General features: G+C 41.9%; 1 protein-coding gene across 11 annotated transcripts in view; it reads right to left on the minus strand.

The window, feature by feature from the left end:
• Positions 1–23,549, minus strand: part of BLNK (B cell linker) — a 271,319-nt gene that overhangs the window by 120,832 nt on the left and 126,938 nt on the right. The window contains exon 1 of one of the 11 annotated variants that reach the window (XM_069753812.1): positions 4,226–4,505. The exons of 9 other annotated variants lie outside the window; for them this stretch is intronic. In XM_069753812.1, coding sequence (XP_069609913.1) covers positions 4,226–4,263 — 38 coding nt within the window. In that variant the 5' untranslated portion in view covers positions 4,264–4,505. Of the gene's footprint in view, positions 1–4,225; positions 4,506–23,549 lie in introns of those variants that run through there. One more of the 11 variants, XM_069753815.1, reaches the window with a different exon arrangement.

The following is a 23,549-nucleotide window of genomic DNA, read 5'->3' on the forward strand; positions in this document are numbered from 1 at the left end:
TTTGGAGACCCGTGATGTACCTAAGCAGTGGAAACCCCCCAATTCTAGCTCCAACCCTAACCCCAACACACCCCTAGCCCTAATCACAACCTGATCCATAATCCTAATCACAACCCTAACGATAATCACAAACCTTACCCCAAAATAACCGTAATGTCAACCCTAACCATAACCCTAATCAAAACCCTAAATCCAACACACCCCTAATCCTAATCTCAACCCTAACCTCAAACCTAACCCTAATCCCTAGCATAACCCTAATGCCAACCATAACCCTAATACCAACCCTAATTCAAACCCTAACCCTAATCCCAACTCTAACCCTAACTTTAGCCGCAACCCTAGCCCTAACTTTAGCCCTAACCCTAGCCCTAACCCTAAATTTAGCCCCAACCCTAACCCTAGCCCTAACTTTAGCCCGAACCCTAACCCTAGCCCTAAGGCTACTTTCACACTTGCGTCGTTTGGCATCCATCGCAATCCGTCATTTTGGACAAAAAACGGATCCTGCAAATGTGCCCGCAGGATGCGTTTTTGCCCATAGACTTGTATTGCCGACGGATCACGACGGATGGCCACACGTCGCGTCCATCGTGCACTGGATCAGTTGTGTTTTGGCAGACCGTCGGCACAAAAAAAGTTCAATGTAACGTTTTTTTGTACGTCGCGTCCGCCATTTCCGACTGCGCATGCGTGGCCGTAACTCCGCCCCCTCCTCCCCAGGACATAGATTGGGCAGCGGATGCGTTGATAAACTACATCCGCTGCCCACGTTGTGCACAATTTTCACAACGTGCGTCGGTATGTCGGCCCGACGCATTGCGACGGCCCCGTACCGACGTAAGTGTGAAAGAAGCCTAACCCTAAATTTAGCCCCAACCCTAACCCTATATTTAGCCCCAACCCTAACCCTAAATTTAGCCCCAACCCTAACCCTGAATTTAGCCCCAACCCTAACCCTAATTTTAGCTTCAACTGCTTTCTCCTGCCGGCCGGCCGATGGCGACAGATGTCAGGCGCACTGCGCATGCGCCCGCCATTTTGTTTCCCAAAGAAGACGCTGGCGGTCAGGAGAAGAAGGAGGACCCAGGGACACCGGTAAGTATAGTAGGGTCCCCGAATCCCCCTATTTCTCTGTCCTCTGATGTGCGATCACATCAGAGGACAGAGAATTACACATCGCTTTTTTTTTTTTTTTTTGCGGTCGCTGGTAAACAGTCAATTACCGGCGATCGCAAAACAGGGGTCGACCCCGATCATGTTCTTTGGGGCCTCGGCTACCCCCGGCAGCCAAGAGCCCAAAGATCCTCCCGGTGCCGGCCGGCCGGAAAAAGATGGCGGCGCCCATCGGGAGCCACGAGGAGCATCGGGGGAGACAGGCGAGTATCGGGGGGCTATCTGGGACCCTTTTTCTCTGTCCTCTGATGTGCGAGATTTTTTGAGATCGCCGGTAAACGGTTAATTACCAGCGATCGCAAAAGCGGAGTCGGTAAAAACCGACCCGAATCATGTTCTCTGGGGTCTCGGCTACCCCCGGCAGCCGAGACCCCGGAGAAAATCGGACTCTGGGGGGCGCTGTTTACTTTTTCCACAGCGCCGTTAATTAACGGCACTGTGGTTTAAGTACCCTTAACTGCCACTGTTAAAAGGTGTATCGGCGGTCGTTAAGGGGTTAAATAAAAAAGAACCTAGACATATTTGGTGTCTATGAACTCGGAATGACCTGGAGAATCATAATGGCAGGTTTTTAGCATTTAGTGAATCTAGTAAAAAAGCCAAACAAAAAAAACAAGTGGGGAGGGGGGATTCCACTTTTTTTTTGCAATTTCACCGCACTTGGAATATTTTTCCTGTTTTCTAGTGCACAGTATGTTAAAACCAATGGTGTCGTTCAAAAGTACAACTTGTCCTGCAAAAAACAAAGCCCTCACATGGCCATTTGGACCAAAAAATAAAAAAAAAGTTATGGCTCTGGGAAGAAGGGGAGCAAAAAATGAAAATGTAAAAACAAAGAAACCTCTGGTCGCTAAGGGGTTAAACTTGTGAAACCATGCAGTCATTGGAATAAAAGCCACAAAAAAAAATGAAGCTCCAGAATGTGAACCAAAAAATACACTTTATGGAAAATTTCCATGAGGAAACTGACCTGTAGTGAGGGTTTTAAAACCTGTACCACGTTAATTCTTTGAATGTAGTTTGGTGCCGTTTTAGCCACTTTTTATAATGCAAACTTTAGGGTATGTGCACACGTCAGGATTTTTTCCTGACCAAATCCTGAGGATTCTGCCAGAAATCCGCGTTTTTTTTTCGCGGAATTTGCGCGCTTTTTGCGCGGATTTTGCGCAGAATTTTTGCGGATTTTTTTTTTCCGGAATGTCCTTTTTGCTTGGAAATCCGCAAAAAATCCGCAAAAAGATAGAGCATGACCGGATTTTTTGCGGTATGCGTTTTTTTGTGGAAAAAACGCTTACATCTGCACAAAAAATGCGGAATGCATTCTAAATGATTGGATGCATTATTTCAGCGTTTTTTTATGCAGATTTATAGCGTTTTTATAGCGAAATTCCGCACAAAAAACGCAAAAAATCCTGATGTGTGCACATACCCTCAAGCTGCGTTTTACAATGCCTGCAGAGTCTATGAGATTTCAGAAGTCACATTGGTTTTATTTTCGTGACTGATTTGGAAAACTCCTTGCTGCATTTTTCAAACTGCAACATGTCACTTCTTTCAGCGTTTTCTCTGTGTATTTCCAGCATTTTTACACCCCTAGAAAACAAGGGGCAAGTACAAAAATACAGCAAAAAAACGCAGGTATCAGTTTTTGCTGCAAAAACCTAAAGAAGTTAAATCAGGCTTTTTTGGGGGCCACTAAACTTTATCGACATGCACAAGAGACCAAAAAAATGCAGCAAAACCTGCATTTTGTCAGCAGCTTCTTTACCGCCAAGAGAGCAGATTTTGCCTGCGGGACAAAAAAAATGCAGCATGTGAACATAGCCCAAGGCATTGTCCAGGTGTCCATTTTTCACATAAATGCTCTAACCCTCCTTTTACAGGGTAGATTGTACCCAGTATAGCCTATGATGCTGTTCACACTTGTGTTTTTTTAGCCGACCACAAAAAAAAAACAAACATCCCAGATACATATCCGTTTTTGATCCAAGTCACAGAACAAAATCATCCACACAAGTCTATGGGTCTGTGTTAAAATCACAGACAGCACACGCACGTGCAATCCATATGGTGTCCGTTTTTAACATTGCAATGGGTACGAGAAGATTTTTTTTTTCTGAATGAGGCTTGAATAAGGATTTGAGATACATGTAATGTGGGAAGTTAAGATTTTTTTTTTTTTTCAAATACAATAGATTTGTCATTCTGATGTGAAGACTCGGCATGAAAACTGCAATATTGCAAAGTTTTTAATACATGATAAATTCTTAAAAACAGAAAAAAAAAAAAAAAGAAAACGCACACCAAAACTAATGTTAGGAAATACAGTTACAGATCAGCATGGCCTCTCCAACACACCTGACATTTCCGAGAGTTTTTCATTATAAGACATTGTACATATCACTTCCTGAATAGAAATTGCTTATAGGGGAAAAAGAAGCCGGTGTCCATTACATTATATCTGTTGTATCAATGTCATGCAGATTTGCTAGAGGACAAGTACCAGGCTATGTGCACACGTAGAAAGCTCCTCTGCGGATTTTTCTGCAGTGGATTTGATAAATCCGCAGTGCAAAACCGCTGCGGTTTTTACTGCGGATTTATTGCGTTTTCTATTGCGGATTCCGCTGCGGTTTTACATCTGCAGTTTTCTATTGGAGCAGGTGTAAAAACGCTGCGGAATCCGCACAAAGAATTGACATGCTGCGTAAAATAAAACGCTGCGGATTTCGTTTCCCATAGGTTTACATTGTACTGTAAACTCATGGGAAACTGCTGCGGATCTGCAGCAAAATCCGCATCGTGTGCACATACCCTTATGGTGCCAAAGTAAGGAGCGAATAGATATAAGTAAGAGGTAAAAGTGTCAATCTTTCCTAAATCTATTGGCGTTTGTGTCAACTCCGGGAAGTGGAAAAAAAAGACACAAAAACTGCTCAAAAATATGCAAAAATCCAGGCAGTAGACGCAGCCTCAAAAATGATCAAATAGGAGTTCTGTTTTTCTTATTGATCTAAGCAGCGACTGATCTAATAGTAAATCTGCTCACCTGATCTTTTCCCCAGTGATCTTATTTAGTTTTTCCATCTCCCCGGCGAGCTGTCAGCACCATGTGTCTCTGTCGGCGTTAAAATCCTACAGCGGACCGCGAGCTCCCGCGCCCCGAAGGATTTCCCATACACGATGCGTGCTCTCCCCTCTCGTGGATTTAATACACATTTCATAGGAGAAGTAAAACTTGCTCGTTCACATAGTCGAGGCTCAAGTTTCTATTCTGTCACATGACTTTTTTTTTTTTTTGCTTCCCCCTGCCCATTCAGCTCATGAATAATCCTGGGCAAACATTACAGCTTTTACCTCCTTTGTGGGTGTGAACCTGTCGCTATGGCTTCTTTTCATTCTGACATTATTACGGACTAGTTTCCTCATACGGTTCGCAGGTTTGTTACCGCCCTATATATAATTAATTTAATATTATTATTGGTTAATGGAAAAGGAGCTAAAATGTAGAATTAAAAAAAAAAGATACAAATAAGCACAAAGTGACAAAATCTAATATGATTTTATGCAAATTCTATAAAAGAGAAAGAAAATGTTGCACCCTAGCAAAACATCAGACACTTGGACTTGCATAGTGTGCCCATCGATTTTAAACCTTTTAAATACATATTTTTGTAAATACCTTATGTTGCTATATGCAAGGCTAGCGTTAGGGGCAGCCAAACTAGGCATTTGCCTAGGGCTGTCATTTCCCCAGGGGACCCCAGTCAGTGGCATCAAATAGCACCACTTATAGGCTGTGCATGGTACTGCACTGCATACAACTGACTTCCCAGACAGAAAACCTTTGCTCTTTCTTTATGAGTTTTAAATTGTGTTTTTATTTGCAGTAGTTTTTTTCATCTCCTTTCTCACGTTTATATTGTTGCCGTACTGTATGTGATTACTTTTTGTGGAAATTGCTTTTGAACATATGTGTTAAGTTGGAGTCACATGAGCGTGTAACATCCGATGTGAGTGCATCAGATGTGATATGCTAATGACCCGCGGCTCCTGCTCTGCTGCAGGTGGGGGCCGAGTGTCCGTGCTCTGTGCTCCGATCCCCTGACATGAGAGTATCACAGCACAGCTGGGACGGAGACGGAGAAATTTATTTCTCCATCTCCTCTGCTGCCAGCGTCGGCGGGAATCGCACTGCACTCGGGTGATATCTGAGTGCAGTGCGATGTTTCACACGCCCCCATAGACTTACAGTTTTTTTTTCCTGTCATATCGCGATCCGATCGGAGCAGGAAAAACACGCCATTGAGAACAGACGCTTAGGATTAAATTGGTACAAATGCAATCCGAATTTTAATCGAACTGCATTCATCATATTTAATCGCAAGTGGGAGCGAGCCCTTATTACCGTTTCTGCAGTTAGGGCCGATTCAGGCATCATTTTTTTCTTGTTACTATCTGTGGTTTTTGCAGTCTGCACAAGATCAGAGACAAGTCTGATCTTGATCCGCTTGTTAGATAAAAATCGCCGATACCAGTCTATGGGTTTGTGAAGAAATCAAGACAGCACTCGGATGCCATCCGTGTGCTGTCCAATTTTCATGGACTATTTGATATGAGAAAATTGAAAAGCTTTTTCTGTCCTCCGTGAAAAACTGATGAAGCTTTGACCAAATTGATCTTTGATTAAAAAAAATGCTGATGAAACTCAGACCTTTATTTTGCGCCCAAGAAAAATCACTGACGTCTCGATGAGCCCTAGATGAAAGCTTTTGTGAAATGATTGAGTTTACATGAGTGAGGACTTGTTCACACTGCGCAGCTTTACTTGCTTTTTTTTCTGAACTGAATAGATACAGAAAAAATGGGTAAAAGATTAAGACGAGGGCTACATGGTGACCTGTAGTACAACATCAAGAGTTAGTTTGTGCAAGGAAACATGTTTGTGCAACTTGTGCTGTAATGTGACTATTGTACGGCTGTGATTTGGGTGTTAAAACCACAAAACAGCCCAACTGTAGACTTGTTGCTTCTTTGTTGCAGTCGTGAACAACTAACATTGAAGGGTATGGTGCAAAAAAACCTGTTCATCTTGTGATCTGCAACTAAAAATCCAATATTTTTTTTGTGATAGTTCCAGCCCCACAACAAGACCATGCGGACAATCATTAGTTGTCAGTTGAGGTGTAGCCCCAGTGTTTGTGGGCATGCACTATTTTTTGGCACAAAATACTGGGATAAAGTAGGCCAAGCAGGAGGTGACGTAAGAAAGAAAAAATGTCTATTTTATCACATATCATGATTTCCCCATAAGATAACAATTCTGGAGCAGCTTTTCCTAGCACTCTTCATGTGCTGTTCCTGTGTAATTCATCTGAGTGTTATTACTCGGGGGCGGCTCCCTACACAGTCTGACATCCTGACATTATCCAATCAGAGCTCACATTGACACACCCCTTTGACAATTTCTAGAAGGAATAACAGGCTAATGGAAAATGTAGCATTCTAAAAAAAAGATAATTTAATAATTATCATATGTTTTGGACCTTGCTAAAAAACACGCCCCAGGATTACACAGTGGAAAAGAGGATGAACATAATTGAAGAAGGGGAAGAGTCAATGTAACTAATTTTAATGCAGTAGGGTAGAATAGGTATCTAATAGATGTATTGCTATTGTTTCTCTGCAACATGTACATTATGCACATATAGCTTTACAGCTCGCACATTGTCTCCATTCTTTGCCCACAACCTTATCCACAACAAAGATGCATGCACAGTACATACACACTCATTTCTGCTGTTTATGCACATATACTTTTTCTACATTTGTGCTACACACACAACTTTGCTTGTACCAAGTTTGTCTGCTTGTCATGAATATGCTGCATACTGCTGAGACCTGTGGTACATCTGAGATTAGAAGATTGCACCTACTGTATTCTCACCCATCCCTTGTAGACTGTGAGCCCTCGCGGGCAGGGTCCTCACTCCTCCTGTACCAGTTATGATGACTTGTATTATTTAAGATTATTGTACTTGTTTTTATTATGTATACCCCTCCTTACATGTAAAGCGCCATGGAATAAATGGCGCTATAACAATAAATAATAAATAATAATAATAATAATAATAATAATAATAATAATATAGCCGAGCATATGTCCTCTTTATTCCATTAACAGGTTTCTTGTGGTCTATTGGCTGTAGTGCTTTTTGGAACCACAACCTTCCATTACAGAAACCTGTGTCTGTCTTCCCTCCATGCGAGCAATAAAATCCTCATTCTGGTCCTGGCTTCATTTGAGAAAAGTGTTCTGAAGAATTACTCTAGATAACTTGAGATGTTTCCATGCAGTTTAGTGTAAATACTTCTACCTTCCCTTTCTGGCATTCTTTTGTGCTGCTTTTCTGCCTCTTTGCTGTGTACCCATTTTCACTTTGTATTTTAGCCTATGGGTCTTTTGCTTAATAATAATCTTTATTTTTATATAGCGCTAACATATTACGCAGCGCTTTACAGTTTGCACACATTATCATCGCTGTCCCCGATGGGGCTCACAATCTAAATTCCCTATCAGTATGTCTTTGGAATGTGGGAGGAAACCGGAGTGCCCGGAGGAAACCCACGCAAACACGGAGAGAACATACAAACTCTTTGCAGATGTTGTCCAAGGTGGGATTAGAACCCAGGACTCCAGCGCTGCAAGGCTGCTGTGCTAACCACTGCGCCACCGTGCAAAAAATAGTTTTGCTTGATTGTGCCTTAGTTTCTCCCTGTCTGACCAGCCTGTGTTACCCTTTTACTACTGCCCCTTTCCTCCCTGGGGTAAGGGTGGGACTTGCATACAATTTCATAGGAGCACAGAGTGGCACAGACCCGGGCATGTACACCTTCAGGGGTAACCACAGGTTAGGGATAGACTAGGACCTCCCGACATTAAGGAACAGTATAGGGTCCCTCCTCCCTGACTTTCCCACGGTCACAGCGTGACACTGGTATACAGCTATTGCTGGCCTTCAGTCTGGTCATCTCACCACTATTTGAGTGTTACAATTTCATACTGATTTTATATGTGACATTATGATACTATACCAGTATGACCCATTTGTGATTATACACCTTTGTTAGGGGTATTCTATACTAATTTTGTATGGATCACTTTGTTACTGTATTTTTCTTCATCTGAATAAGGTATAATGTACACAACAAAAGCTGAAATGGACTATACAAATTAATGTATCAGTCTATTGGAAGGACTCAGTGAACAGTATAGAACATGCAATATATATATATATATATATATATATATATATATTTAATATTTATATATAACTGTCTGCAAGCAAGATAAGAATCAGTAACATATATAGCATATAAAGACAAAGAAGAGCATACTAATATCCAGAAAGTGTAGCTTGAAAGATTCAAAAGAACATGGGGTTATTCGGTATAACAATCAATCCCGACCCCAACTCCCCTCTCCCCCAGGCAGTCTGAAACCTGCAGGTTTAATTAGGTAAGCCTAATAGGTGTGTTACCAGATATAAGCTCTCTCATATACCAGTCGGTGAATTGAAAGCAACCATGTAATGCTTGACGAACTGATAGTGGCTGTAGATCAATAAAGGAGGACCATGTGAGGAAAAAACGTTCCGTATGACTTTCTTTATGAAGTATGGACTCAATCCAACCCATTTTAAACAAATATGTTGCCTTCGAAGAAATTAGATTTAGTGAAGGGGTTGCGTCCTGTGCCCACAGATGCAGAATACTCTTGCGGGTTAGCCGCCGCCCAAATAGTTAAAAAAACGTCGTTGCTGAGCAGAGAGTCCTAGTAGTTGATTCCGTAGGAAAATATTAAATAACGCCCATTCTGGAGATAATGTAAAGCGAATGCCGAAGGTGTTGGTGAAATGGCGAAGACGCATATCCCAAACCTCCTGTATCTTCGGACAATCCCAGAGACAATGAAAGATGTCAGCTGGAAAGTGTAAACATTTGGGACAAGAGGGATTAGCCGATAGAGACATCCTAGATTTGACTTCTGGGGAAATGTAAGCCCTATGGAAAGTCATGAGGGCCATAGTTGAGTAGCTGTCATATGGCAATAAAGAGTTTAAACGTTGAGTGGCTTTCAAAAGATCAGTAAGTCTATAATTAGATAGTTGTGATACCCATCTGCCCGGGCCTGGTGAAGAATCTGACCATGAAATAGAAAGTTTGATTGATTTATAGATAAGACTTAGCGAATAAACTCCTGCACGAGCGCCAAGGGAGATCAGATGGAGAGGACAGGTTCTGACACTGTCTAGTATGCCTCGGAAGACCGAGTCAACGTAATGCCTAATCTGAGTGGCGATGAAAATATTACCCACTAAGATTGGATATTTGGAGAAAATACCCTCCAGAGAACGAGGACATTGAGTAGTTGTCAGAAGATCGCAGACCAGCCTGCACCCTCTCTCCCCCAGCACTCGGTAAATTGGGGGTGGTCTGCCTTGTAAAAAGAAAGAACATGCAATATTTTTAGTAAAATGTTTATGAAATAGCACCAAGAAAAGTGAAGAAGTATTTTGTCTTGGTCCCTATTTTGAAAGCTCTAAGCCATACAGTATATACACATTATGTAGTCCTAATGTCCACCAGTCGTGCGACATTTTCACATAACGACATTGTCCATGGCTCATTGGCTTGGATGTTGTGTCCATTTTCCCAGGGTATTTTCCTGATAAATTACTCACTTTTTATGTGTATATTTGTTTTTCTTCTTTTATATTTACTTAACCTTGAGGTATTTGTTCTTTGTTCCTATAACTTAATCAATTCAAGGACTCCATTGTTCATACAAAGATGAAGAACAAGCAATAACAGCAGATCTGGAGCAAAACCAGCCAGTCTAACAATAATGTTATTTGCCCCTAGATGCAGGAAGCCATAAATTTGGTGTTTCCACAGTGAAGAATACACAGAAAATACAGTAATGCTAAGCGTTATACTATCTTTTACTGAAGGAAAAAAAATTAAAAAGCTTTCTTTGCTTTTACTACATTCAGGCTGCACCTTTTGTAATGACGTTATTCCTTCCTTTCACAATGACCTTCGCACGTGCACATTAGCTGCTTCAGTACAAAAGATAAGGTCACGGATTATTCATTGCTGCTAATATACATGTACATTTCCAGTAAGTATGGGTCTAAAAAAAAAACCTCCAGTTGTACGTGTGAAAATTGCATGATTTCTATTTTTTATTTTTAATAAAGATTGTGATTTTTCACAAAGATTGTGATTTAGAAAAACTCAAATTGTCAAGCATATCAGGGCATTCCAAGCAGAGGCACCCCCCATATGACATCCATATGTTGCAATAGAACATATCATGATGAAAGATTAATTAGTACCCATTGTTAAAAACAAACAAATCACCAATATCCAAAGTTATATAAATAGTTGAGGAACTGAAAAAATAATGGTGTCTGTTCAAAAATTGGCACTCTACTCATAATGTAAATAGACATAGTTTATATTCAACTATGTGGATGTATATATATATATATATATATATATATATATATATATATATATATATATATATATATATATATATATATATACAGCCTTGGTAAAAATGAAGAGACCACTGCAAAATGTTCAGTTTGTCTGATTTTTCTCTTTATACGTATAGTTTTCAGTAAAATGTAAATTTTTCTTATCCTACCATATAATTGTCTAAGGGTCACTTCTGTCTTTCTGTCACGGATATTCATTGGTCGCGGCCTCTGTCTGTCATGGAATCTAAGTCGCTGATTGGTCGTGGAAAAACGCCCACGACCATTGCCACGACAATCAGCGACGGCCACAGTCCGGCGGCAATATGGCCGTTCTTTCCTCCCCGCAGTCAGTGTGCGCTCCATACTCCCCTCCAGTCATCCAGTCAGCCCTCACACAGGGTTAATGCCAGCGTTATCGGAGCGCGGTGTAACGCACTCCATTTACGCAGCTATTAACCCTGTGTGACCAAGTTTTTACTATTGATGCTGCATATGCAGCATCAATAGTAAAACGGTCTAATGTTACAAATAATAATTATAATAAAAAAAAACACGTTATTCTCACCCTCTGACATCGCGTCCTGTCCGCCGGCAGGTTCCGGTGCTAAGGATGCTATGGGAGAAGGACCTGCCATGACGTCACGGTCATGTGACCACGACTTCATCACAGGTCCTGCGCGCTCATAGTCATACCAACCCTGGGACCGGAAGCTGCCGCGTGCACCGTACACAGGAGCTAGGACTAAGGTGAGTATATGTTTATTTTTTATTTTATGTCACTGGCCAATATACTACATTAATGGGCAATATAGTACGTGGCTGTGCAATATAGTACGTGGCTGGGCAATATACTACGTGGCTGTGCAATATAGTACGTGGCTGGGCAATATACTACGTGGCTGGGCAATATACTACGTAGCTGGGCAATATACTACGTGACTGGGCAATATACTACATGAATGGGCAATATACTACGTGAATGGCCAATATGCTACGTAGCTGGGCAATATACTACGTGGCTGGGCAATATACTACGTGGCTGGGCAATATACTACGTAGCTGGGCAATATACTACGTGACTGGGCAATATACTACATGAATGGGCAATATACTACGTGAATGGCCAATATGCTACGTAGCTGGGCAATATACTACGTGGCTGGGCAATATAATACGTGGCTGAGCAATATACTGCATGACTGGGCAATATACTACGTGACTGGGCAATATACTACGTGACTGGGCAATATACTACGTAGCTGGGCAATATACTCCGTGACTGGCCAATATACTACGTAGCTGGGCAATATACTACGTGACTGGCCAATATACTACGTAGCTGGGCAATATACTACGTGGCTGTGCAATATACTGCGTGACTGGGCAATATACTACGTGTCTGGCCAATATACTACGTAGCTGGGCAATATACTACATTACTGGGCAATATACTACGTAGCTGGGCAATATACTACGTGACTGGCCAATATACTACGTAGCTGGGCAATATACTACGTGGCTGGGCAATATACTGCGTGACTGGGCAATATACTACGTGTCTGGCCAATATACTACGTAGCTGGGCAATATACTACATTACTGGGCAATATACTACGTCACTGGGCAATATACTATGTGGGCATGCATATTCTAAAATACCCGATGTGTTAGAATCAGGCCACCATCTAGTATTCTATAAACTTCTGACAAAATGTCTCCGAATTTCCAAGCAATAAATTTTGTATTTTTTTTCTGACAAAGAAAAATGATCAAAATTAAAAAAAAAACAGTGCTTTCAGACCTCAAAAAATGCAAAGAATACAAGTTCATAATCATTTAGAAACAACAATACTAATGTTTTAAATCAAGAAGAGTTCAGAAATCAGTATTTTGTGGAATAACCATGATTTTTAATCACAGCTTTCATGCGTCTTGGCATGCTTTCCACCAGTCTTTTACACGGCTTCTGGCGCAAAAAATGTAAGCAGTTCTTCTTTGTTTGATGGCTTGTGACTATCCATCCAGTTTTTGATTGTGTCAATAAATGTCACGGCCTTTATCTGCTGCTGTTATGTATTCCACCAATGTTTACATTGTTCCTGACTCCTCCTGTATTTACCTAAATACCATTTGATTTGGTCCCACGCTGTATTTAAATAAGGATGGTCCTGTGGGTGTCATCGTTGCGGCATCCATGCCTTCTCTGCTCTCAATAGCCGTCCTTCGGCTCTGATTGAGGTGGATAATGTGTCCTTCGTCATCCACATAGCTCATCAAATTCTCGTGCCTCCGTAGTAGCATCGCAGGCCCGTGCAGGCGCTCTTTGCTCTGCCCTACCAATGCATGCTCACTGATGCCCTTTGCTCTGCCCACAGTAGGGCAGAGCAAAGTGCACCTGCTTGGACCTGTGATGCTACTACCCAGGCATGAGAATTTTTTGAGCTTTGTGGATGATGTAGGACGCGTCATCCACCTCAATCAGAGCCGAAGGACGGCTAATGAGAGCAGAGAAGGCACGGACCCTGCAGCCATGACGCCCACCGGACCATCCTCATTGAAATACACCACCGGGACCAATTAAAATGGTATTTTTGGGGAATACAGAGTGTGCCAGAAAATAATGTTAACTTTTGTGGAATGCATAACAGCAGCAGATAAAACAGCAGTATATTGTGACATTTGTAGACAGACTCAAAAACTGGTGACAGGTTACCTTCAAAGGAGAATGCTATGCATAACGGATCATCGGTGCTATGCCCCGTACTGTGCCCTGGGTCCAGTTTTCTATAAAAAACTAACAGTGCTTTACTCACTGTCCCCGGGTTAAGCGCTCTGTCTTCATGGCTGATCCTGGTTTCCAGGATTGGCTGCAGTGCTGAGGTCACATCGACAGCCTGGTTGCCAATCGGTGAGATCAGAGGCTCTGACTGGGGCGCCCTGTATAACAAACTGCACCAGGGGACCAAGCTTTTTTGAAAGGAGACAATCACATTAAAAGTAATTGTCCCATTGGAAATAAGGGGACTCATTGGGAAACTTGGAATGTAATTGATGTAGCTTGTGTTAAACAATGACTTCTGAAGCCACAGGCAACAATAATGCTGACTGTTAGGTCAATTTTGCATTTTATACTGACTTTTGTAGTAGCCATCCATATTCTGAAAAGATTTCAGGGAATTAACTGCATTAGGAAAGTCCCATTTTGCATGTCCCGCACAGTACTGTATTGTGTGTACCTATGAGCAATGTTGTTTTCACAGCCAGTATAAACATGGATCGCTTCCGCCTTTTAAGATTCCCCCTTGTTGCATTAACCATGACTTTATTTTCGGATATTACACTGACACATTACTATTCCAACATTATAATTTCCCTTATTATCCGATACAAGTATAGATGTAACATTCTTCGTAATACTGTTGTACTACTTTCATAGTGGCAGCAGATGGTTCTAATTGGGGAGTAGATGGGCTGAGTGGCACACGTGGCAGTCTTTGACCTTCCTCACTCAAGGATTCTACCTTTGAATATAAGGCTGGAGCCACGTGGCAACTTTTGGTTGCATGATTGCAATGACACACTACTAAATTTCAGCTAATACCAGGAATTGTGGTCGCGTTGCCTCATTCATGTCAATGTGACCGTGATGCATTAGTTGACAAAAATCCAAGCCTGCAGGATTTCACTATCATTAATTAGTCAAAACTGAGTGCTGCTTTGTTTTTTATTTACAGTGAAGATGCATTTATAATATGGGATAACGTTACGTTCAGCTTACGCATTAGGAAACTTCTCAAAGTCCATGCTGGTCGTATCTATAGGCCTTCTTACACCCAAAGAATGCCAATAATGTGAATTTTTTTCAAAATAAAATATATATATATTTTTTTCTTTTAACTTACAGGGTTAGTAATAGGGGTGTCTGATAGATGCCTCTCCATTACTCTAACCCTTGGGCTTGACGCCAGCTGACATTACACAACTGATATCAACCCCCCAAAATATCATCCCGATTGCCACCGCACCAGGACAATTGAGAAGAGCTAGGCAAAGTGCCAGAATTGGTTCTTCTAATGTGATGCACCAATTTTGGGGCTACTGCAGGCTGGTAGGTTTAGACTGGAAGGAGACAATAACCAGGGACCATCCCAACATGATATCAGCCCCCAGCTGTCTGCTTACTCTTGGCTGGTTATCAAAAGTAGGGGTGACCCCACGTCATTTTTTAAATTATTCATGAGCTAAATAAAAGTACAGTAAAGTGCACATGCAAAGAACTACCGGTAATTATCTACAGTATCTATCTATCTATCTATCTATCTATCTATCTATCTATCTGTCTGTCTGTCTGTCTGTCTGTCTGTCTGTCTGTCTATCTATCTATCTATCCATCTATCTATCTATCGTTCTACCTTTACACACCTAGCACCTATTCCAGTGCGTGTCGCTTGGATGTTGCACACGGATTGGACACACATACACACGGATAGCACTGGTACTGTTTTTTTCCAGTAGCAGTAATATCAAGAAGTGTGAAGGAGGCCTAACCTGCAGATATGGAGTTAATCTGCAGATTAATAGTGTTCATTGGAGCCGGCTGTCAGTCAGCGCTGGTGCGTAGTTAACTATCGCTCACCATGCACTGAGCGATGACTGACGCTGCGTTGGTCACACCACAATGACTGAAAGTCCAAGGCTGCCGAGAATAATAAAGTTAATTTCTTACTAACGGGGGCTCTAGGGTGCGGACGCCGGGCAGCTTTAGTTTGTGTTTCATGCATTTTTTTAAAAATGTTTGCAATATTTTTTGTTTCATATCACCATTTTTATTAAAAAAAACAAAATTAGAAATCTTGCAACTTTTTACTAATTAAATTCTTCTGTAAAAAAAAAAGATAAGGTCAGTTTCTTTTTATTGTGGATAATGTACCTGTGGATATCCTGAAACAGCAGGGAATTAGAGCCTAAAAATAAGACGCAGTGGCCGGAGTGAAAATTGTAAGATTTCTAATTTTTAGACTGCGAGATGGGCAGAAAAATTACCAAAATTTTGTTGAAAAAAATATTTAACACAAAAACTGAGTTCATTTGCTAAAAACACGTTCCCTATAAATGGTTATCTATAAAAAAAAAAATCTCTCTTTTTACCAGACAGGGATTCTCTGTTAGGAATGTATCTGACTTGTAATTATGGCTACTGGCTTTCTTATCACTGATGGACTATGATGATGCCAGATGATGCCATTAGCAGCTCTTTCTCACTCCACGGCTCACTGACCGCATAAACTGAACATCATTGTGCTCATCCTGTCTACTCCCAGGTGCAAAGCTGAATTTTTCAATAGCGGAAGGGAAACCATTGATGCAAAACTATGTTTCATGAGCACTACCTGAAGAAAGCAGAGGTGTAAAACAGTTTCACTGCAGTAAAAATACTTGCAATACTAATACTTGTATCATTCAGTTTCGGTATTAACCGGCCCCGTTATTTTGGGACTTGTCATCTCTTCTGTTTGCCCGTTTTATTAAATGTGGACGATCCCCAGAAAATAAGAATTCTGGAGCAGCTCATCTTAAAACTCTGCATTGTGCTGTTCTGCTGTTATTCCTCCTGGAAATGTATTAATAGATTACGAGCCTATTGTTATCCATCTCCTTATGGCTACGGTTAGGCTAGTTTCACTTTTGCGTTTAAAAATGCAGTGTTAAAAATGCAAATGCAGGTGGTGAAAAAAACGCATGTAAACGCGTGCAAACGCTACGTTTTTTAGACGCATGCGTTTTCGTATGCGGTAAAAAAATGCGGCGTTTTGACGGGTTTACATGCATTTTTTCCTGCGTTTGCGTTTTTGAAACGCATGATGAGAAGTGTGTGACAGCTGTCAATCATCAAAATCACCTAGAAAACCCACTATAAATAGAAATAGCTAGGGTTAGGGTTAGGGTTTGGATCCCTAGGGTTAGGGTTAGGGCTTGGATCCCTAGGGTTAGAGTTAGGGTTAGGATCCCTTTATCACCTTGATGGTGGGGGGTTAGGGTTAGGGTATGGATCCCTAGGGTTAGGGTTAGAGTTAGGGTTAGGATCCCTTTATCACCTTGATGGTGGGGGGTTAGGGTTAGGGTTTGGATCTCCAGGGTTAGGGTTAGGGTTAGGATCCCTTTATCACCTTGATGGTGGGGGGTTAGGGTTAGGGTTTGGATCCCTAGGGTTAGGGTTAGGATCCCTTTATCACCTTGATGGTGGGGGGTTAGGGTTAGGGATAGGGTTTGGATCCCTTTATCACCTTGATGGTGGGGGGTGGCTTATCAGTGTGTAGACTTAGTTTTTTTCTATGGAAACGCATGCGTTTAAAAATGCAACCAAACACATGTGCTTTAAAACGCATGCGTTTACATAGACAGCAATACGTTTTTTTGCCGCAAAAAAAGCATGCGTTTTTTTGCGGCAAAAAAAGCCTCTAGAAATTACTACATGTTGCATTTCTGCAGCAAAACGCAAGCATAGAATCGATGCATGCGTCGTAAAACGCGGCAAAACGCATACAAAAAAAACGCATGCGTTTTTAATGTTAAATATAGGAAAACAAACCGCATGCTGTTTTTGCGCTAAAACGCAGCGCCAAAAAACGCAAGTGTGAAACCAGCCTAAGATGGGCATAGATTATCCCATCCAAGGAAATTGTGCCGATTATGCAAATGACACTCTAATCAGAGTTTTGGTCAGAGAGTCGGCATGGTGTGATCGGATTCTCTCGATAAGAGCATTGGAGCACACTGTGAGGAGAAGATGATGAAGATGGAGAACCAAGTTTCTCCATCTTCTCCATTGTATGAACGGAAATCAGACTGCACTCAGATATCATTGACTAGCATGGCCGAGAACGATCCGAATATCAGATTAAACTTGGACGTGAGATAAAAAAAATCAGACTTGTGCACTGTCCTAGAGAATAACATTGGTCCGGGTGCACTTGAACCGATACTGCAGTCTGCAAGAAGCCCATCAATGGGATGTGTCCTTACTCACCAAAAATGTGTTGTGGTCAGGCCGCATGTATTCCTACCTGACCTTAGCCGCATATATGAGTCTGACGAGTTTGGGTCAGGAGACTCACAGTCAGTTTGTGAGACATAAATGTGTGAAATCGGCCTAATCAGTTGTGATTAATGAGGTCCATTTTTACCCCCCCCGATGTAGGGAAACTGTCAATTGTATAACTATAACCTATTGTGCGTTTAGTCTAATGGGATTTAGGCCTCTACCTCCTTACAAATGCTGGGGGGGCTTACAGGTCACACATGCCACATCTTTTACTTTTCGGTTCTAGCTATGTAACATATTGTGTCATGTGAATGCTTGCACATGCTGACATAAGGCATGCTATTTTTCTCCCTCTCCCACACATATAATTGTTACCCAGCGGTTCATCTTTCCAACATGTGGCCTCATGCCATTATCATAGATGCAAACCAATTCACTTGTTTTGGAACAAAAATGAAATTCTAATATTATTTTATTCAGAATCACGTTGTGTTAAAATAAAATGACCCCTGGGACCGCGCTTCCTGTCTTCATATGACTATGTGCCATGACTGGAGAGTGGGTTAGGAGAAATCATTGTATGACATGATGGAAACTTTCAGTACGGTAAGTTGCCTTTCTTTTCATACCTGAAATTTGTTAAGACAGTGTCACTGTAAAGAAGATGTCGGATTTTATAAAAATTCCACCACAGTTAAAGGGTAAATCCACCTATGGCTTCATTCAGACAGCAGAGAAACACAGTCCGAGGATCAGCCGCAAAGCACAGCCTGGCCTGGCATTCTATGCTTCACAGTCCATATTTGGACCATGTGTGAAGGTGGTGAGGATGGCGTTCCACACCTCTGACATCCCTGTGGTTTAAATGTATTTATACATGTATTTTATTGTAATGTATTTAATAGTTATCCTTCTGTGGCTGCAGTTCCTGTTGATAGGGAGGATAGGGTTAACTGTCGGCTCGGCCCATGATGGGGAGGATGATTGGGGATTGTGGGTTAGTGGCGGGGAAAAAAAGTGAGTTAAATGGGTTGTCTGGTCCAAACCAAGAAATTAGCAGTTATTCTATGTGACTGCAAACTTATGACTCCCTTCAGTGCATGCACTGTGTGCTATAGGGATTCGCTGCTTTCTGACCCGGAACAGGAGGGTATGTATGAGTTACACATACTCCCGGCCAGTGGGCACGGCCTCACTCTCCATATACTTGAATTGAGCAGTGACGCAGCCGACTAGAGGGCGCAGCCTCGCTCCATACAAGTGTATGGACTGTGTATGCCATATTTTCACGGACTGTCTAGGAATTTCTGGACAATTGGCAACTCTGATCTTGGGCCCTTTCCCTTGAAATACAATGCATACACTGTACCAGATGATGACAGCAGAGAGAAAAAGCAGAACAGAACAAGTGGCAAAGGATGAAATGCAGAAGTCAGCATCTACCAGTAGCACTGCCCAGTTGCTACATGGTCATGTTAGGCATTTTGGTTAACTGTTGATGCATTTTTATTTGCATTTTATCATCAATGACTGAGATGTGACAAGATGACAGGGGCCTAATTTATAAAAAGCAGCGCAGGAGATTGTACGAATGATCTAACCTAATTCATCAGGTCCATTCTGCCTGATCATTATCTTATTTATATGGTCAGTTTTAAGAATTGCTACGTATTTTTCATACATATTTATGATTGGAAAATCTATATTGAATTACAGCAGCAAAATTAGTGAGAAATTGACTTTTACATTGGCAGCATGTTTGTTCTTTGAGCAGACTTTCACCGGATTTCACATTTTGCAACACATAGAATAATCTAATATATAATTGCCTAGAATACTACTTCCTGCAATTTGTGCCAACTTCCGTGGCTTTGTCCGGAGCTAATGTCCGGAGCTAATGTCCGGAGCTAATGTCCGGAGCTAATGTCCGGAGATTAATTGCCTAGAATACTACTTCCTGCAATTTGTGCCAACTTCCGTGGCTTTGTCCGGAGCTATTGTCCGGAGCTATTGTCCGGAGCTAATGTCCGGAGCTAATGTCCGGAGCTAATGTCCGGAGCTAATGTCCGGAGATAAGTGACGTCAACAGTGTCCAGTGTCTGATTGGTTGCCGCCTGCTGCGAGCGACCAATCAGAAACGTGCCGTACTGTGACACACTCCGCCCGCCATTTTGGTGTGATTTTTGAATTTTTACCTCACAGCAAGTTTCTACTGCGTGGAGGCGGGCCCAGTGACGTTGCTCTTCAAGCTCCTGCCGAATTTCGTCAAAAAAATGATAATACCATTTACCAAAACTATATATATTTAGTTGTGAAGTGGTTCAGTGACATTTTCACACCAATTTTGAACTTTTGTTTGGTGTTTTCTCTTTATACTGCCTATTATTCACTGACTGTTATACTGAGAGACTGCCGTTTATTAACCTCTTCTTTGCCACATCTAATATATAATTGCCTAGAATACTACTTCCTGCAATTTGTGCCAACTTCCGTGGCTTTGTCCGGAGCTAATGTCCGGAGCTAATGTCCAGAGCTAATGTCCGGAGATTAATTGCCTAGAATACCACTTCCTGCAATTTGTGCCAACTTCCGTGGCTTTGTCCGGAGCTAATATCCCGAGCTAATGTCTGGAGCTAATGTGCGGAGATAATGTCCGGAGCTAATGTCCGGAGCTAATGTCCGGAGATAAGTGACGTCAACAGTGTCCAGTGTCTGATTGGTTGCCGCCTGCTGCGAGCGACCAATCAAAAATGTGCCGTACTGTGACACACTCCGCCCGCCATTTTGGTGTGATTTTTGAATTTTTACTTAAATAACAAGAATTGTCAAGAGCTGGTGAGTGCAGCCATTTTTTGTTCTTTCTTACTATTATTTATTAATTGTATTATTCTTACATTTGAATAAATAAAGTATATATGGATTCTAGACTCCCGATTCTTTAGAATCGGGCTGCCATCTAGTAATAATAATAATCTTTATTTATATAGCGCCAACATATTCCGCAGCGCTTTACAGTTTAACAGTTTCAAACACAAAAGTCATAAGTAACAACGTTAACAATACAATAATTAAAGCAAAATAAGACGACCCTGCTCGTGAGAGCTTACAATCTACAATGAGGTGGGGGAGAGAATGAAAACTGGAGCAAATATGCAAATAAAATTGCAACAAATTTTGCTGCGAATGGACAACAGAATCCACATGGATTTTTTTTTGTCGCGTGTGAACATACTGTACCTTAAGGACACAAAAGCTACAATTTGAATTATTGCAAAGAGCAATTAATCCATACTCTGGTTGCACCATTTTTTTTATCAACGATGCTCGGTGCAAAACATTTAACTGTGACTTAAACCTATGTAACCATGTGATCGTAAAAAACTGTGTCTTCCCTGCTGTGAACACCTGACTTACAATTCTTATCATTCATGTGCCTACTGTAGATGTAGACTGTGCCATAAATGTGGGACATAGGCTTAGAGGATAATGCCGGGGTCACACTTGCGAGTGTGATGTGAGAAACTTGCGCAAGTCTCTCACATCAATACCCGGCACTGCCGCCGACACTCAGGACCGGAGCGCTCAGCTGCATAGAAATACACGCATCCGCACACTCCGGACCCTAGTGTCGGCGACTGTGCCGGGACTTGATGCGAGAGACTCATTGAACTTGCAAGTGTAACCCCGACCTAAGTAAAATAATACTTCACCTCTATGGGGATTTTCTGATGCAGAAGGTATACTATAATAAACCATAATTGTGATCATCTTTACATGTCTCTGCCATTGTATTTCTGTTTCTATGCTCCTATGTTTGCTTAGTACCTTCTTGAATTCCTCTTTGTATATTGTTTCTTAGACATTTGCATTTCTTTACTAGAAGGAAGGAGCGCTCATATGAACAAACTCCGTCTTCCTGCAGCTTTCATTGAAATGTGACTTGACTGTGACACAAGTCTCTGAAGAACAATTCTGTAATGTATACATTAGTTTAAAATGTAAAGTGGGATTGAGTGGAAATAATCCATGCTGCATGGATTATACGTGGGCAAAAAGGTAAATTAGCAATTTATCTTTAATTACAATAGTGTTGCTCTCTTGGATTGGAGTGAGAGATGCAGTTGTAACGTTGGACAGGGTGGTAGCCATCTCTTGCTCTCTGGCACGTTACATGAAGGTGGGGGTCCTGGCTGCGTGTGTGGACTTGTGGTGTGGGGGTGCTACGCCCTTGCAGGCTGCATGTAACCGATGTTGCTGGTTGGCCAGGACCAGAAGTTTGCCAGTTCAAAGAGTGAGACCACAAGTTGAAAATAAACTTTTTACTGAACTTTAACTTGGGGAGTCTTATATTCAGTATAGAGTAGGTACATGTCTTCTCAAACGTTTCCGTAACAATGCGTAACATTTTCCTCACAAATTCAATCCGTTTCTCTTCTCTCTCTTTACTCGTTCTCTGTCTCCACTATTTGTCACTACTTCATCACAATGCAGCTTGACGTTACAGCTCAGCTAGCAAAAGTCTTTTACTCAACCTTTCGGTCTGGCGTCTTCTTTCCCCTCTGGGGAACTTTGGTGCCAATATAGCCTGTACTTATTTTCTCTTCTGCTGCTGCTCTGGAACTTTCTTTGTCTCACGTACACTGCCCTGTCTAGGCCAGTTACCTTTAGAAGTCAAACTCTGGGCTGTACAGATAGGCGTCCTCTCCTAGGACCCATCTCCGGTAAATCATTCTGTCTGTCTTCCTTGTTTCTGCTCTGCATCACGCTATCTCTTTCTCTCAGTCTCCTTGCACTACTAGGGACACCCATGAAATGCGACAATGTTCACACCAGATCTTAGGTCTCTTCTGTATGCTGTAGCTCTGCACTATCCACTATAAGAACCTGAAGACCCACCTCTTCCGACAAGCCTACAACCTGCAGTAACTGCCGATCGACCAAACTACTGCATGACCAGCTCTATCCTCACCTACTGTATTCTCACCCATCCCTTGTAGATTGTGAGCCTTTGCGGGCAGGGTCCTCTCTCCTCCTGTACCAGTTGTGACTTGTATTGTTTAAGATTATTGTACTTGTTTTTATTATGTATACCCCTCCTCACATGTAAAGCGCCATGGAATAAATGGCGCTGTAATAATAATAATAAATAATAATAATAAAGCTGAGCTGCCAGTTCCTGCTCTTGCTACAGAAGAGGACACCGCAAGATGTGGAAGCAGGGTAAAGCAAGAATAATCAGTTGTTTCTTTTTAAAATTTGCAGAACAATGGAAGGGGCCCAGAATGAGGGACATTATATCAGTTATACCAGGATGGGGGATATTATACCAAAATGGTGGACATTAGGGTTGAGCGAAACGGATCGTTCATTTTCAAAAGTCGCCGACTTTTGGCAAAGTCGGGTTTCATGAAACCCGACCCGATCCCTGTGTGGGGTCTGCCATGCGGTACGCGACTTTCGCGCCAAAGTCACGTTTCGTATGACGCGCTTGGCGCCATTTTTTCAGCCAATGAAGGAGCGTGGGCAGAGTGATGACATAGATCTTAGGGGCGTGGACGCCTATCGTCATCTTGTCGCTTGTGCGCTGTAGCGATTTGAAATGTGTAACACCAGCTTTTCTGTTCAGGGACGGAGGAGAGAGAGAGAGAGAGAGAGGGAGAGAGAGAGAGAGAGAGAGAGAGGAAAAAAAAATCCCATTGACTTTGCATTGGGTTTCGTGTTTCGGTCGATCCCCGACTTTTCGCCATAATCGGCCGATTTCACTCGACTCGACTTTAGAG

This window comes from Ranitomeya imitator, chromosome 2, assembly GCF_032444005.1.
Source record: "Ranitomeya imitator isolate aRanImi1 chromosome 2, aRanImi1.pri, whole genome shotgun sequence".
NCBI lineage: Eukaryota > Metazoa > Chordata > Amphibia > Anura > Dendrobatidae > Ranitomeya > Ranitomeya imitator.